Consider the following 18,241-nt stretch of genomic DNA (forward strand, 5'->3'; position numbering starts at 1 on the left):
ATGATGATAATAATGATTTATTTGTATTCGGAACTAATTCATTAGTTCATGGGAAAATTCATTTGATACGAATTTGTTGGTTATTAGTTATTAAATTTATTATTAATGTTGGCTTTTAGTTTAAAATAGTTTTAAAATATTGCAACTAAAAAAATGACGAACGTATATATCATTTTAATTTTGTATTTTGATTTTCATATATCCATCTAATATTATTATGTAGTGATCTAATAACAATGTTATGATTTTTGAATCTTAGCTTTATGCTGCATTTTTATATTCTGTTACTGTATTGGTACTGTATTGCAATTAGTTTCTGTATATATTTAATGAGAAAATGAAACATGTTATTTGTTTTTGTGTTTTTTCTACTCAGTTTTAACTCTTCATTGGATCCAACAATGCATTATGGTGGCATTATGCCAAAAAGGTGTGCATTGTCTTCTTTGTAGCTACTAATCACCACATATTTTTATAAGCTACGGGTAAACATCATAAGGATTTTTTAGCTTAAAGTATTTCAAAATGCTACACTCCACAAACTTAGTAGAATCTGTACTCTTTTCAAAAGCTGTATTATGTGAAAGATGCTATGCAAATAATCTTAACAATTATAATAGGTTTTGTCTTAAACATGAAAAATCAAGATTGATACCATATTACAACAGGCACCTCATTTCCTTTAGGATGTTATTGACATAAGTTTGAGCATCTAAATTTTTGTAGATTCTCCACCAAATAAGTTGACTTGTGTAATATCACCAAGACTACCTTGTCAACAGTTTATACAAACCCTAAATTCGTCTATAAAAACACAGATATCTAATGCCGAAGTTCTTTCAGAATGTCTCATTATTAATCTTCACTTCATCTGCTATTCTCAGATTATTCAACATCCGGTCTTTTGCATTGTTATGTAGTACGAAATACTTTTATAATACTACTATAAAAAACGCGTATTTTCGTATTTTTCAAATTTTAAATCGCTTATAACTCGAAAACAATCAACATTTGAGAAAAATGAAAAGAGACCTTTTAGGTTGTGTTTAAAATAACCCAAAAACCTAAAAAATATTTTCCTGGGCAGAAAAGGTAATCTTTTGAATTTGTTAAAAAATTTCTTAAACAATTTCTGCTTAAAAATTTCGCCTGGTACCCTTCTGATTTTTTCAAATGGTACATTTTTTAACAGGAATCAGCAAAGAGACAAAAGAAAGTTTTTCATAGGGAGCGGCCTCAAAACATGGACTAATAGGGTCGAGATGCTTGGTCTAAGTCCTTAAGATTAAATATTAATGAGTGTTGGAAACCATGAACAGATTGGACCCTCACCTTTTCAAATTTAGATCAAGTTTTACTTCGTTTCTGAAAATTAAAATCCTCGGGGCCATACACTCATGAATTTAGAAAAATTGACTATCTGAATGTTTTTTTGAAATTACAACTTATCATCCATGTTTTTGTTGTTTATATAATACTGCTTGTCATCAATGTTTTTGTTATTTAAATAAAAACCGGATTTCATTCAAATGGAATTTCACAGCTTACATAATATAAAGTAGATGTTTATGTTTATTTATTGTTTAAAACAATTTTTTTTGGGTTCTGGGAACTTGGGAAGACAGCAGTGATTTAATCAGTATAGACCAATGCATTTAGCACTAAAAACCAATTACACAGTTGGTGTCGGGCTAATAAGCTGGATCTCAATGTTAAAAAATGTTGTTTTATTAGTTTTACCTGTAAAATAATCAAATACCAGTCTTCATATGTCATTGATAATCAACCACTTAAATATGTTACTACTGTCAAAGACTTGGGAATCATATTTGATGAGAAATTAACATTTATAAATCATATTAATTCAATAGCTGTAAAGAGTAGTAAAATGCTTGGTTTTGTTCTAAGGAATTGCCAATACTTTTCAGTTCATACTATCAGGGTTGTTTATTGTTCTTTGGTCAGATCAATTTTGGAATACTGTTCAATAATTTGGTCTCCTTATTTTCAAAATCACATGATTTATTTGGAAAGAGTTCAATATAGATTTTTAAGAGTGTGTGCTTTTAAATGTGGACTTACTATAGCAAATTATAATTACATGGAGATTGAGCAACACATTTCATTAACTCCACTAAGCATCCGTAGAGATAGATTTTCACTATTATTCTTATTTAAGTTGGTTAATGGTTTGTTAGATTGTCCTAATATCCTAGAATATGTTACTTTTCACATAGCACGTCGTGATCTAAGGCAACAACCAACTTTTCGAATTCCCTTTCACAGAACAACGTATTGTGTGACTAATCCTCTTGACAGATGCATGTCTTTGGCCAATAATCTGCAGATTGACTTATTTAAATACAGTTTGAACCAACTAAAGAGGTACCTATCTTGTATTACATAGTATTAAGTTTTCTTTAAAATGTTTTTGTTTTAATAGTCTAAAATTATTATTTTTTTAATCTTCTTCTTCAGGTGCCGTCCTCGTTCCGAAGTTTGGCTATCATCAAGGCTATGCGTATTTTTGATACCGTAGATCTAAATAATTGGCGCTGCACTTGTACCAATCTCCCAAATTCTTCAACCACGAATGTTTTCCTCTGCCAATGGATCCCCTACCCATTATTCCTCCCCGAACAATTAACTGCAGCAGCTGGTACTTTTGTCCCCTCATTATATGTCCCAAGTACTGCAGTTTGCGCTTTTTAATAGTAAGCGCAAGTTCTTTTTCTTTCACTTCCATTTTTTTTAATAGTCTATCATTATTTTTTTAGTAGTTATCTCAATGATCTAGATTCATGGGGTCTGATAGAATTAGAATTACTTTGATTTTTTTTAACTTGGATATACCTAGTTACAAACCGAAGATCTAACCTGTTTTAAAAATTTAACTAAAGTTTTTGTACTGTTAATGTGGGTTTCCCGTAAATAAATAAATAAATAAAAAAACACTGAAATAAATCGACTTTTAAATACAGCACGTAGAGACTTACAACTTTTTGCATGTCGTTCAGGATGATGTCAAGAAAAAAGTCTACTATACAAAAATGTATGGAAATGCATAATTACATTTTAAAGTGCATACAATGCATCCAAAAGTGCATAAACATGTCAAAATAAGCATATTAAGGGCCAGATTTTGGTTCTCGTAAGTATTTGGGGTCTCTGAATACGAATACGCCATCAGAACATTCAGAACCGACCTCCGAAGCACATGGTGCCCAGAGTCACTGTTAGGGCGCGTCATCTGGAGGTTCAGGGGCTATCGGCACTAAATTAAAACAAACAGATTACTTGGAGGTTTTTGGAGTCGCTGAAAATGAATACGCCATCAGAACCGACCCCCGGAGCACCTGGTGCCCAGTTTCAGTGCTAAAGCACGTTATTTTCTGGAGTTTCGAGGGTTTTCGGCTTTAAATTGTTGCAAATAAATTACTAGAGCAGTTTTTGGGGTTGCTGAAAACGAATACGTCATCAAAACCGACCCGCGGACCATCTAGTGCCCAAGCTCACTGCTAAGACATGTTTTCGGGCACCAGGTGCAACGGAGGTCGGTTCTGAATGTGTATTCTTGTTAATATCTTGTTCTTAATTTAGATTGTCTTTCTAGCAGCTTAGATCTTAATAATGATAATAGAGACTATAATGCTCGATTCCACGCAGCTATCCTTACTGAGAAATCTTTTTATATGTGGTTGTCATCTGTGATTATCGCCCCTAGATATTTAAAGTAAAGTTGAGGTCATTAATAGTTATGTTCTGCCTGACTCTTGGTCTTGGATTTTTGGTTACTAGCATGTATTTCGTCTTCTCTTCATTTATTCGAAGGCCCAGACTACCTGTGTTCCTTCCTCGAGTTGTGAAAACATCTCTCTCACGTCTCTTGTAGAATGAGCGACAGCACCTAGATCAGCGATACTCAACCTTTTTCTTTCCTGGGCCACATAGTAGCTATTGCCACAGCTTGCGGGCCGCAATTAAGATGAAGTAGTATACAGGGTGTTTTATTGGGAAACGGAAATACTTGAATGGTGAGTAGAGGTAAATGAGGCAGTTCTAGATATACTACAGTTGTTGCTCCACCGACTTTATACCCGAGTTACAGGGTGTTTTATCGATTTTGCCCATTTCTTTCTGGACCCATAACTTTAGAACCATCTTGTATATTTTTTTGATATTTGGTACACATGTCACATTTAGAACCCAAACCACCCAACTACTAATCACAAGAAAAATCCAGGCCGGATTAAACAAAATTATAAATCCATTGTGACCTTGAAACAACATCCTGTATATTGAAATTTTCAAAACCCGTTTGCACATTTGAAAAGAGCTTTAATGGAGCTTCCATTTTTTGCGCAAACAATTCAATGACTTTAATTTTGAAATTATGTCGAAATTTTTAAGAACTCGAACCTTCAAAACAAAAATTTCGATATAATTTCAAAATTAATGTCATTAAATTATCATACAATTGTCATACATATTTTGAAAATTTTAATATACAGGGTGTTGTTTCAAGGTCACAATTATTTAATTTTTTTTTGTTAATCCGAACCTAAATTTTTCTTTTGATTACTAAATGGGTCGTTGCAATGTAGTAAATAAGTATTAATTATTTTTAAAATGAGTATTTGTTCATTAACTTTAATAACTTATTATCAAAAGTTAATAATACCCTGCTTTTTAATCAGAGTTCTTAAAAATTGCAATATATGTAATTTAAAATTAAAGTCATTAAATTGTCTTCCTCACGCCCAAACACGCCTCAAACACATCGGCACATTATTAAATAATTTGAAAAACACATGAAATTTGACAAATAATTTTATCACAGGGCCCTTTAGTTAGCCTTCGGGCCGCATACAAAGTGCTAGAGGGCCGCATGCGGCCCGCGGGCCACATGTTGAGTATTACTGACCTAGATCATCAGCAAATGCCAACAGTAGTTTTGATCCTCGATTCGCTAATAGTCCTGTCGCCAGGGGGGTACAACGGCCTCATTAATTCAGATGGACTTACTTAAGTTTTTTGTATGTATTTTGACCCGTAGAACACGAATTTTTTGGGTAACAGTTGATCCGGATGTCGATTAGTTTGTTATAAACAAAGAACTTGAGGAATTACATATTGGCGATATTTCGCAAAACAAAACATTTTTTTGTATTTTTTGGGTGATTCAACAAAAAATGGTTTTACAAGTTTTTTCGTAGGATGCATAGTTTTACGAGATAAACGCGGTTGAACTTTCAAAAAATCGAAAATATATTTTTGAACCCGAATAACTTTTGATTGAAAAATAAAGTAGCAATTCTGCTTACTGCATTTGAAAGTTCAAGTCAAATTCTATCGGTTTTGATTATTTGCATAGCTAAAAATTAATTTTTTTGTATTTCACACATAGTATTTCCCGTGCCCAATGCATGCGTTTTAATGTACGTAATCTACGTAGAAATTGTCTGTATGCGCGCCTACTCGTTCTATTTCAAATGGGAAATGCATTGAAAACATCATTCAATAACTATGTGTTTATAGCTTTGTTTAACAAGAAAAAAATTAATTTTTAGCAATGAAAGTAATCAAAACCGATAGAATTTGACTTGAACTTTCAAATGCGGTAAGCAGAATTGCTATTTTATTTTTCAATCAAAAGTTATTCGGGTTCAAAAATTGCAATTTTTCGATTTTTTGAAAGTTTAACCGCGTTTATGTCGAAAACTATGTCCAACGAAAAAACTTGTAAAAACATTTATTGCTTAGAATGACCCAAAAAATACAAAACCATGTTTTGTTTTGCGAAAAATCGCTGTTATGTGATTCCTCAAGTTCTTTGTTTATAACAATCTTATCGACATCCGGATCAACTGTTACCCAAAAATTTCGTGTTCTACGGGTGAAAATACATAAAAAAAACTTGGGTAAGTCCATCTGAATTAAGGAGGCCGTTGTACCCCCACTGGCGACAGGACTATAATCGCCGTATTGACTCAAATGACATTTTACTTACTTACTTATCCTCTTCGTTCCCACTGGAACATAGGGCATCTACTGTCATTCTCCATTTTTGCCGATCTTGTGCTTTTTCTCTAACTTCTTTCCAGGTTAGGCTGACGTTTTCTGCTTCTTTAATAATTGTTTTCTTCCATGTATTTATCGGCCTTCCCTGTTTCCGTTTTCCTGGAGGTTGGAATTCCAATGCTTGTTTTGATATGTCTGTGTCTGGTTTCCGCAGAGTATGGCCCACCCATTTCCATCTTCTCTTTCTTATTTCTTTATGTATTGGTTCTTGCTTCGTTTTTTTTTCATAAGTCTGAGTTTGTGATTCTGTTGGGCCAACATATTCTTAGAATTTTTCGTAAGCATTTATTGATGAAGGATTGAATCTTTCCAGTGTTGTGTTTGTTATTCTCCAAGTTTGTGATCCGTATAATAGTACTGCCTTTACATTACTATTGAAGATTTTTACTTTGGTGTCCAGTTTTATCTCATTAGATTTCCATATATTATTTAACATATAGTATGCTGTCTGTGCTTTGCCAATTCGTGTCTGGATATCCTCCTCTGCTCCTCCTGTCGAGTTCAGTATACTTCCTATGTAATTAACTCTTTCCACTGATTTCAGCTCTTGGTTTTCTATTTGTATGCCCATTTCTCTCGGTGTGTTAATCTTCATTAATTCAGTTTTATTCATGTTTATCTCCATACCCACTTTTTTACCTTCTTTGGCTAATTTCTCACTTTTTTTCTGCTAAAAAACGGTGATAAGGGGTGTCCTTGTCTAAGTCTTGGTTACAATGAGCCTTTCATTTTGTTGTCAGTAATTTAAGACATTTTGAAACACAAAAATTAAAAGTAATTCAAGTACATTTATTGGGAGCCACAGTTTGGCCACCCTGGTCTATAACCTATAATATGGTTAATATTAAGGGTATATACTAAGGGTCTTGATGTTACAATTAGGCTTTCATTTTGTTGTCAGTAATTTAAGACATTTTGAAACAAAAAATTAAAAGTAATTCAGGTACATTATTTATTGAGAGCCACAAATAATCCCTCAAAGAGCCACAGTTTGGCCACCCTGGTCTATAACCTATAATATGGTTTATACTAAGGGTATAATATCTTCTTATCAGAAACAGAGACATCAATATTGTTTTTACTCAAAGCAGACATATGTAAAGAAATGCAAGATGCAAGTGCATAACTTTTTAAGAAAAAAACGGTTTGTTTATATTACAATTTGTTTGTACTATATTGTGATTTATTGTATTGAGATTTATTTTGATATCCCAATGTCACGAATATATTTTTAAGGGTCATCAAACAGTAATTGATAGTAGAAATTGTAATCGTTCATTAAGCAATCTATTTTTACATATTTAGTCATTAGTGGGTTGATACTAGTAATGTCGGATGTATTAGTTCATTGTTTATCCAAAACATAAGTTCCTTAATCGTTGTTTAAAACAAAAATATAATGTGTGATTGTAAAATATGATGTACCGATATAATAGTTAGATAGAAATTAAAAGTTGATGTTTTCAAACATTTGAAAACAGGTGAGTATCTCCGGCAAATACGTAAGATTAGTCTGATGTCATACAATCACATTTTTAGTTTATTACTAAACAAATAGTAAAATATACTCTAAACCTACAATATCTTAAATACTGAAGTGAGAAAAAGAAGTACATAAATATTACAGGTGTCTGATCACTTTAAATCATAGGGGGAGGCATCTCTCTCTCTTTAGCTCCATTCCTCCGTGTGGAGTATTGGATGTTTATGCGTTTCTTAGCCAAAAGTAAAAGATTGTCCACTGGCCGGGTCAGCGCATCTTCTTTCTTGTTTATTCTCTTCATAAACTGTGTATTAGTTCCTTCCATTCTTTACTATTTCTTGACCTGTTTCTGACTTCACCCCACTTTAGTTCATTCTTTTTGTGTTCTCTCGTTGTAGTTCTTTTCCAGCTGTTGCATAGTCTTCTTCTTTCACTTCTTTCCTCTGATTGGTATTCAAGTGTTTGTCTCGCTATGTTGCTTTGATATTTCCTCAAAGTATGGCCAATTCCATTTCCATTTTTTCTTTCACTGTAGCAGACATGTTAGTTTGCTTTATTCTTGCCTATAGTATTGTATTAGTTATTCTGTTGGGCCAGTATACTTTCAAGGTTTTGCTTAAAGATTTGTTTACAAAAGTTTGCAGTTTTTTAGTTGTAGTTTCGTCCTGTTTCCATGTTTCTGTTTCGTAAAGTAGCATAATTTTCTTCTTCTTCTCTTCTTCTTCTTGTAATAGGACTATGTCCTGTTTCTTCTGTTACAGTCTTTGCTGCGATCCGGAGCTCCAACTCTCGTACCATCGTTTTTTGGGTCTTCCTATGGGTCGCTTGGTGTTGGGCTTCTGTGTTTTCGCCCAATGCGCCATACGTTCAGGGTCCATCCGATCTACGTGGTCCCTCCACATGCGTCGTCGCGCTCTTGTCCATCTCACTACGTCCTGAACGCCTAGCTCTCTCAATGTGTCTTCGTTTCGTACTCTATCTCTGAGTGTGATACCTCTTATGGATCTTAGGGTTTTCATCTCTGTTGTTCTCATTATCTGTTTGGTCTTTGTTGTCTCGGCCCTTGTCTCAGCTGCGTATGTCAGTACGGGTCTAACACATGTCTTATAAATGCGGACTTTGCTTTCGGTATTCATATATTTATTCCGCCAGATTATATCCCTCAGGAAACCAGATATTCTCGCTGCTTTCATTGCTTGCTGTTTTGATTCTTGCCACAGATGCCTGTCGCTAGATATTTCCACACCTAAGTATCTGCAATCCATTACCTGTTCGATTATATGATCGTCCACTACTAACTTACATCTAATTGGGTTCCTGGATATTACCATCGATTGGGTTTTCTCTTTGGATAGTGTCAGGTTATACTTTTCGGCGGTTATTTTGAATTTTTGTAGTAGGCGTTGTAGCATAATTTTGATGCAACTATTTATGCCTGGTTGCACCAACAGATCTTAACCCTAAGACGAGAATAAGATAATAATTAATATAATATAATTATAATATAATAAGAATATTATAATATAATAATATGTAGATATAATTGATAATAAGGTAAGACTCGAAAATTTTGGTGCAACGTAAGAGATACTTAAGGGAGCCATATCTATAAGCTGAGCTTGGCTAAGCTGGAGCTTAAGATCTGGTGGTGCAACCGGGCATTAACCAATAGATCTTAAGCTCCAGCTTAGCTAAGCTCTACTTATAGATAGGGCCTCCTTGAGTGTCACTTACGTTGCACCATAATTTTAGATTCTTACCTTATTATCAATTATATCTATTATTATATTATGGTATTCTTATTGTAATATATTATAATTATATTATATTAATTCTTATGATATTCTCGACTTAAGCCTAAGATCTGTTGGTGCAGCCGGGCATAAAAAGACTTTAATTTTTGTTATTTCCAATATTTCGTTTGTTTGCCAAATTGTATTCAAAGCATTGAATATATGTTAAGCCTCTCTTATTCTCGTGTGTATATTCTCCCCTATATAGGGGAGAGATAGTTCATAAAAAATAGGTATCGAGGTACTGTCAGATTGGTCCTATTTTTTTATAAACAAAGTCCGAAAATTAAATTTTTTTAGTTGTAGCATTTCAAATCTTGTCAAAAAAAGACAAGTTCAAATCAATCAATAATTTGCCGAGAGAATTACAAAAACTCATATTTTTTTGCACTATTTAATAAATATTGTTGGTAGCGGAGCCCAAGCAGTGATTTGGCAGTTACTCGAGCGCGTCAGAAAATCACAAGGGGAGAAACTTTGTACCCCGTAAATTTACCCTTACCATATATTGGCTCTTAATCCAGGGGAGTTCGTTAAGGGGGATCCGAAAAAAAATCTATTAGAAAAACTCGAAATCGTCAGATTAAGAAAAGGTAAGTTAAATACATGCAGAACAATGTATATTTCAAAAATCTGATGATTGAGTAAGGAAATGGGCGAGTCACAAAATTTCACAAAAAAGCGAAATCGCGAAATGAACGTCAGACGAAAACTAAAAAAATACGTGTTAAGTATTTTCAACAATCTATCGAATGATACCAAACACGACCCTCCACGGAAATGGGTGGGGGATAAATTTGAAATTTGAAATAGGAACCCAGCGATATTTCGCGAAATGAACATCAGATCGGAAAACTGAAAAATACACGTATTCAATATTTTTCAAAAATTTATCGAATGACACCAAACACAACTCCTCATCAAACACCCTTCACTGTGGGTGAGAGTTACTTTAAAATCTTAAATAGGAGCCCGCATTTTTTATTGCATATTTGGATTCCTTACTTAAAAATAAGTAACTTTTATTCGAGGCATTTTTTCGAATTATGGATAGATGGCGCTATAATCGGAAAAAACGATTGTTGGAAATGGAATATTAAATTAAAAAGTGGGGAAAATCCCCACTAAAATGGAAAACTTGACTTAACTTTTTTTGGATTAGGACCTAATCTTCACAACCCAATAGGTCCCCATAACGCTCGAGTAACTGCAAATTTAGCATACTTGCCTCCCCTACTATTAATAACTTTTTCAATAATGACAGTACACTTTACATATTGCGGTTTTTACATTAATAACATAGAATACATGAAATTAAAATTATTAAACTAAAGTCGAAGGTTACAGCCTTGATGCCAATCTCTTGCCTTGTGGGTGAGTTGCTGGATTTCTTGTAAGATGCTTGCGAATTTGGGAGCTGGGCATTTTAAGATGATGTGGTTGATTTTTGTTCAGCTGCGCTGCGTTTGACCCTTAAGTCGTCTGGTTTAATTGTGAGTTCAGTCTATTAGGTTAGAATTTATGTTGTTTGGACCCTTTTTCGCCCACCAAGTGCTCGCCAATACTGAAATCAGTCAAAGACTATTACATAAGCATATTATAATATATACTATTGTGTTTTCAATTTATCAATCAAAGGCAAAATGAAAATTAAATTAAAATTTTTTTAAATAATGAGGGCACATACATTTAATACACCCTGTATATTGATCTGTAAATATGTATTAGAATTTAGTTTGGATGTAAGTGGATTTCTTTTTTAATGAGCTTTCCGATGAACAATTAAAGACTTTTGTGAATAATTAAAGTGAAAAGGACGATGTATTTAGATTTAAAATGAAAAAATATTGTTTATTACGGGAACTATAGAATCCACAGGTAGAGGTAATTATCATTTTCTAGAAAAATGGTTTAAAAGAAAGTTTGGAATTTTAATATCTTTTATTGGGATTTATCCCTTATTGGGATTTTCCCATTGATTTTTTTTTTTTTTTTTTTTTTTTTTTAATATCTTTGTTTCAACCCGAGTAAATATTGTAGGGTTCCCCGAAAGTAATTAGGATGGTCGGAATAATTTTGAAAATGACTGTTTGTTTGTCGAATGGAAAAGAAAAATGTTTATGATTCTTGGCAAGTTGGAAGGGGAAAAGTGGTTTGAATGTTGAGTGAAGTTGAAAAAGAAGTTATTATGTTTTTGGCGTCGCTGAGGAGCAGTTCGACGTTTTCGTGGATAAGTAGTTAGCAAGTACCAGTGGTTGTTTGATAGTGGAGAATAGTGCTGAAAAGTGGAACGAGAGACAGACAAATTGAGACGAAATACCTCTTTGGTTCTGTATTATTGTGAGAAGGAGAGCAGAGAATTTTTGGAGTTTGTGTGAATCGAGTACTGGTCAAAAGAGGCTTTGGCTCGTTGGAGAATTGGTGCTGGTATACTGATAGTTTTGAAGCTGGAGAACGGAGAGGGCTTTGATGAGTAGCCTTTAACATATTCAACGAGGGAGAGCTGTTTTTGGGTCACGAGAAGACATCAGAGTGAGTGAAGAAAAAGGTCAGTCAACTTATGTGAAAGATATTTTTATGTTCGGAAACTAAAATTTTGAGTAAAAAGCATATGAATTAAAATTCCAATATTTCTAAAAGTAAATAGGAAGTATATCTAATCTTGCGAATACATAAATTTGTTTTGTTTAGTTTGTTTTACCAAAGTCATCGGGAACAAACCGATAAATTGTTTTTTTTAACTATAATAAATTTAAGTGGTAAAAATTTCATTCGGACATCTGTGTCCACAGGTTTTAGGTTTGATAGATTTTTAGGGTATTGATTTTGATAAATAAAAGACAATTCTGTATGTTTATTTTATATTTTTGCTTTATTTCTTTTTTCTATTTTATCCCGATTAGGATCAACTAAGAGATACTGAACCCACGAGAGAAGATAAGTATAACGTAAGATAATTCAGATTTTTTTTAATATTATAAAAAGGCACCCTGAGATTTTTTTATTCTTTTTTTATGTATGATTTGCGACTATTAAATAATTAATCAAATAAATAATAATTAATATAAAATTAATAAGAAGCAGATCATAACAATACCTATAGCGGGATAAGGTGGTGAAATTGGACCAGGCTTGATTTAGTTTTTGGTTTAGCCATTCGAAAAGATATAATTGAAAACTCACTCAGTCAGATTTTCAAGTCCCGGGGTGCTTCTGGATGTCTGCTATGGAAAAAAACCAGTTTTTCTGAAAAATATTTTTTTAGGTGCTGTATTGCTGCAAAAAATCTGAAAAAAATTCATGAAAGCGTATCTTAACAATACAAAACTGCCTGATTTTTTTTCAGATTTTTAGCTTGAAAATTCAGCCCAGGAAAAATATTTGAAAATTTCAGTAATTTTCTAGGTTATGTTGGAAATTTTTGGTCCAATTTTAAAATATTGTTTTTTTTTGAATTTTTTTCCGTTCTTTCGAATGGCATAGGCACCATTATCATTTTCAATGTGGAAAATACCTACAAATCGAAAAAACTGTTTTTTTTTTGCATTGTGCGTAAGTATTTGACTAATAACCTTAACAACATACTGCTAAATTAATGATCATTTATATTTTTATATGTTGTGTTCTTACCTTTATAATCAAAATCAGCTATTAAAACTATTATTTTTTTCTTATGGCATGCTCAAAACCCCGTTTTTCGGTGTTTTTACTAAATAACCTCAAAAATCTGTCTTTGATGGGAAATTACACAAACTCATTTTTTGGATCGATGTTGTGTTTGTATAATATTTTTTACTTCATTTTTTGTGAATATTTTTTTAGGAAGTTCTAGTTGACAAGGTTTTGTGACAGGGTTGGAAAAAACCCGGGTTTTTTTTAAAAGCCCAACCCGACGGGATTTTTTTTGGGTTTTTTAGGGGTTTTTCGGGTTTTTTTGGGGATTTTCAGTTTTTTATTTAGATTTGATATATAGTTTCTGCTCTATCAAAAGTTTTACAAAAATTATGAATTTTATTGTAAAAATAATAAAATAACAAAATATGATTACAAAATAAAGCATCTTGACAATGTCAGCAATTTATAAGCAACTATCACATATATGTTGAAATTAGGACAGAGAAGGAGCAAGAATTTGATAAAAATATCTCCAAAATATTAGATAATGTCGCCATATATAGAGAGGCTCTGTATTTGCAAAAACAACTTGCCGTTATTGTGAAAGCTCTAGACAGATTCCAAAGCGATTCTGGAAACATTTCTGATGCAGTAGAAATATGGAAAGATCACTCGACCATGATTTGTTAGTCATACAGACAAGAAATAAAAAAGAGATATGACTTTGCCATTCAACCATTTCACCTTTTTGCAAATGCTATGGATCACAAATACATGGGAAGACGACTTACAGGGGAAGAAGAGGAAACAGTCGAACAATGGGTTGCATCGAATCTTTCTGATGAGTTTTTGGCAGTGATGTTATCATTCAAGATTAAGGATACAGATATGTTCCCCGCAACACTTTTCAAAGAAGAACTTGTCAAAAAATTCTCAACAAAGAAATGGTGGAAGCTGATATCAATAAAAAATAAAAAAACAAATAAAATACCATATGAATTTTGTATTTATATGTTATCTTTGTTCTCATGTCCAGCTTCAACTGCATCTATTGAGCGGATTTTTTCTTCATATGGATTAATATGGACTAAGCTTCGCAACAGATTAGGTGCCGATAGAGCTGCAAACTTGGTAAAAATATATAATCATTTAAGAACCGAGTCCTCGTCCTCGACCGAGTCTAACGAATAACGAATGGGAATTGGGAATGTGACAAAAATACAGATTCTGATTTTCCTGATAACTAATATGCTTTGCTGATGCTTTGTTTAACAAGAAACTTGTTTATTATTTTATTTGTCTATATACCATGTTTAAAATAAGTGTTTTATTAGTTTAGTTTCAGTTTCTCTCGTTTTGTATTCATCTACTACTTACTTCATGGTATTTATGCTAGTTTTTGTTTTTATTCAGAAATAAATATGACGTTCATTCAACTGAAAATTTGCTATTTTTGAAAAAACCCCAAAAAACCCAATAATAGTGGGTTTTATCAATTGAAAAAACCCGAAAAAACCCGCTGGGTTTTATAAGATGGGGAAATTATATGCCAACCCTGTTTTGTGAGTATTTAAATAATTTCTTCACTTTGTAGTGAGTACTTTCCATCATTTGGGTCAAAAGCTTTTTTTATGTTGTGTTTCGGCTTGTTTCGGCTTTTACTAATGGACATTTCGTCCATTTTCCTGTTTCTGTTTTTACTGGTGGGATTGTCTAGTTCTGCATTCGTAAGGTCCTTGTAGTCTTTCATAACGAGTAGTCAGTGGCTTGGCCTGTATATAGTTTTTTTAATTATTCCTGAAAAGTTACATATTTTTCTGTCATTATCAATTTTTAATTTTTTTGTGCTTTATTGAGGTCTGTTTTACGCTAAGATGATCTTGTTAATTCCCATTGTTTTCTGAGCCTTCTTTTCTAAATTATTTTTTCATGCTCTTTAACTGTTTAACTTTATTATTGAAGTTATACTTCTTTAGGCGCGATTGAGATTGAGGGTGAATTTATATTGATCTGCGCGCATGCGCACACCGACAGTTTGGTATTAGTCTTTATACGGGCTCTGATTGGGTGTTGAAATGATCTGTCAATAATTGTTCAATATGGAGGTCATCGGCAAACAAAAATGTATAATATATTAGTTTTTATTGTTGTGAGGACAGAAATAAAATCAAATTTATAATTATAGTGACTTTTTAAATAGTTTTGAAAAGCCACAGGTACGTAATTCTAAATGTTTCAGTTGTATTCCAATAAAAAATTATCTTCATACCTATTTGGAAAATGTAAAAAAATAATGTACTTACCTAGTACTTGCTATGCTATACCCCTAGTAGGCAATGCTTTAATTTACATAATCTGATTACGAACAAATTTTCTACAAATTTTCATCTAATGTATCGTTTTCTTACTCTATATATTGTTGTATTTTAATTCGACAAAAATCAAACTAATAAAAATTCATATAAACAACATGTCAAAAAGTTGTTCAGTTTGTGTATATTCCCACATGACGTATACGCGAAGTTGGTGCAGTTTGAAATCGCTTCGACTCTCGTACGGCGGGATACACGGGAAGTAGGTTCAAGCCCAATGCAAGTTATATCATTTTTTATTTTTTTTTTATAGATTTTATGATTGTAAGTATATTATTATATAATTTTTTTCAGAAAATACGTATTTAATTAAAATTGTTGGCAACAATTATTGTTCAGAAATCATTTGTGGTATTTTTCAATGTGTTTGTGTGTGTTTTATTCTTTTATTTTTTTAATTTTTGGTATTGTTTTAATAAAATTTTTTGGAAAGTAGTAGAGAAACTGTTTAAAGTATATTGATTTCGTTGAAATCATATAATAGAAGTATAACTTCTTACGTGCGTACAAAGTACACACATTCTTTTTTATTATTATTTTTTAATTATATTGACGATTTGTGCAACTTTAGTAAATTGAATTGTTATTTTTTTGTTGTCTTGGCTTTTTAAGCTTTGTCGATAAAATTGTACAATTTTTCATGACAATAAAGCATATATCTATTCTATTCTATGTAAATGAAAAAATGTCTTTTTTATGGGATATTAAATTTATTACAGTTTTATTGCGTTTAATTCGGGGTGCAGTATTTCTACAAAAATTTATCGTTAGTTTATTAAGTTTATCAGCCACTTATACTCGATTGTTTATAAATTTTATCAGCCACTTATACTCAATTATACTCTCAAAAAATCTACCAAACTAGCTGCCTTATAAATAGATAATCTATTGTTTGTGTTGTGCAAAAGTTATCCTGGAACAATTTTTTATTATCACAAAAATTACCGTAAAATATATAATTATTTTAATGTTTTTAGTAAAAGTTATTTTTAATTTCAGTGAAATGCAATAGATAACAATACTGAAAAACGTACTAAGAAAATATAGAATAATGCCTGTCCTAAGCCCCCATCGCAGCTCATCTTCCGGTCTGAGCGGTTCCTACAGATCCACCTTCAGTTCATCAGCACTAGATAGACCATTCTACTCATCGACATCGTACAGTCCAAGATTCAACACCTACAGCGAGAGATATACAAGTAGAAGCTTTACAGATTCAGATGGCCGCAGAATATACACTAGGTAAGAAAACAAATTTAATGGAACATAATACAGTGGAACCTCGATTATCCGTCTCTCTATTAACCGTCACCTCTGTTAACCGTCAGGGTCCATACATAAGTTATATTGTATACATAAGTAAAAATTTAGTCATCAATTCATTTTGTTTGAGCATTGCGATAAGCCAAACGAAATTCGTTGAAATGTACATGTGCTGTTATGCCACCACCGCATTTTTTTATGTAAATAATTTTTGTTCTTATCCAGGGCTCTGGATTAAATTTCAATTTAAATAGGTAATGATAAATGACACCGTGCTTTTAGAGTTCTATTTTTTGAATCGCAAGCCGAAAATAAAAATGCAATTAGGTATTAGTCAATATCTGTCTGTCACCATAATATAATACTATGAATTTTTTTAATATTCTGTTAACCGTCTTTTCGATTATCCGTCATACCCTTGGTCCGGTGCCCTGACGGATAATCGAGGTTCCACTGTAATCGATATACAGGGTGTTTGTTTGGGAAAGTAACATACGGTAAATGTAAAAAGGGGAGACGTAGGCGACCTCAAAAATCCCATATTTAATGGGTCTTACTTCAGCAATAACAAAGATACTGGGTGTTTTATCCGTTTTGCCTTTTAACTTCTTATTTGGTTCATAACTTTTTAACCACATGGTATATTTTCTTCATATTTGGCATGCATTTCTATTAAGGTGTTCAATCGATTAATGTTTTTATACTTGTAAGAAATTCAGGTCCGGATTAAAAAGTATTGGAAAAATATTCCGACCCAAACAAAACACCCTATACATTAGATTTTTTAAAATGGATTCTGCACTTAAAAAGCGGCTAAAAATCTAAATTTAGGGGTATAGGTATAGGAATTTTCGGCAAAATGTTTTTTCTGGTAAAATTTTGAATTTGAATTCTGAAATTATGTGAATTGCGGGAGCTCGAAGTAATTCCAGTACATACTTAATTTAAATTGGTAAAATGTTAACATATCAGTAGTTTTTTTAATACGTGCGACAAATCATAACACATATTCATCTTTAATTTAAGGCTATGGGTACATAATTCGCAAATATTTTACGTGTATCCCTACTTTTTCTGTCTTTACACGGCAAATTACGTGTAGTAAAATTCACACTGGTGTGGATATGTAAACATTACTAGAATGTCATTCTACTTGAAAATGTCATAATTAATTTAAAGAGATGGCTTTTGAATGTTCTTGGATAACTGTTATTTTTATAATTGCAAATTATTAATTCAGTTAATAAATGTGATAATGTTTTCACTAACTAAGTTTTCAGTGATTGTAATAATTTATTTGTACAACAAAAACTAATAATCAATCGAGAAAAGAGGAAAAGTGTTAAAGTGATTTTTTAATAATGTGTTGTTATTTTGGAACGCTTACAATTTTGAACATCTCTAACAACAAAATACTTGGATCACAGGATATATCTGATGTATTCTCTGCTTGGATCTTCCACAAATAATACACAATAAATAACTTTTTATTAAGTTCACGTCTTAAATCAATTATTTATCAAATACACTTATATCAATAATATTTAATCAATTTCTCAAAATATTCCCGATGCAATGTCAAATATTTAAAATTGTCACTGATTGTCAGTGTCTGACCATTGTCTGACTGACAA

The 18,241-nt window shown here is 32.3% G+C and overlaps 1 protein-coding gene across 4 annotated transcripts in view; it reads left to right on the plus strand.

Annotated features, from left to right (window-relative positions):
* Positions 1–18,241, plus strand: part of LOC114326018 (ubiquitin carboxyl-terminal hydrolase 2) — an 82,952-nt gene that overhangs the window by 5,397 nt on the left and 59,314 nt on the right. For all 4 annotated transcript variants that reach the window (XM_028274204.2, XM_028274206.2, XM_028274207.2 and 1 more), the window contains exon 2: positions 16,344–16,586. In XM_028274204.2, the coding sequence (XP_028130005.1) occupies positions 16,396–16,586 (191 nt within the window). In that variant the 5' untranslated portion in view covers positions 16,344–16,395. The remainder of the gene's footprint in view (positions 1–16,343; positions 16,587–18,241) is intronic.

Source organism: Diabrotica virgifera, chromosome 3 (genome assembly GCF_917563875.1).
Source record: "Diabrotica virgifera virgifera chromosome 3, PGI_DIABVI_V3a".
NCBI classification, from domain to species: Eukaryota; Metazoa; Arthropoda; class Insecta; order Coleoptera; family Chrysomelidae; genus Diabrotica; species Diabrotica virgifera.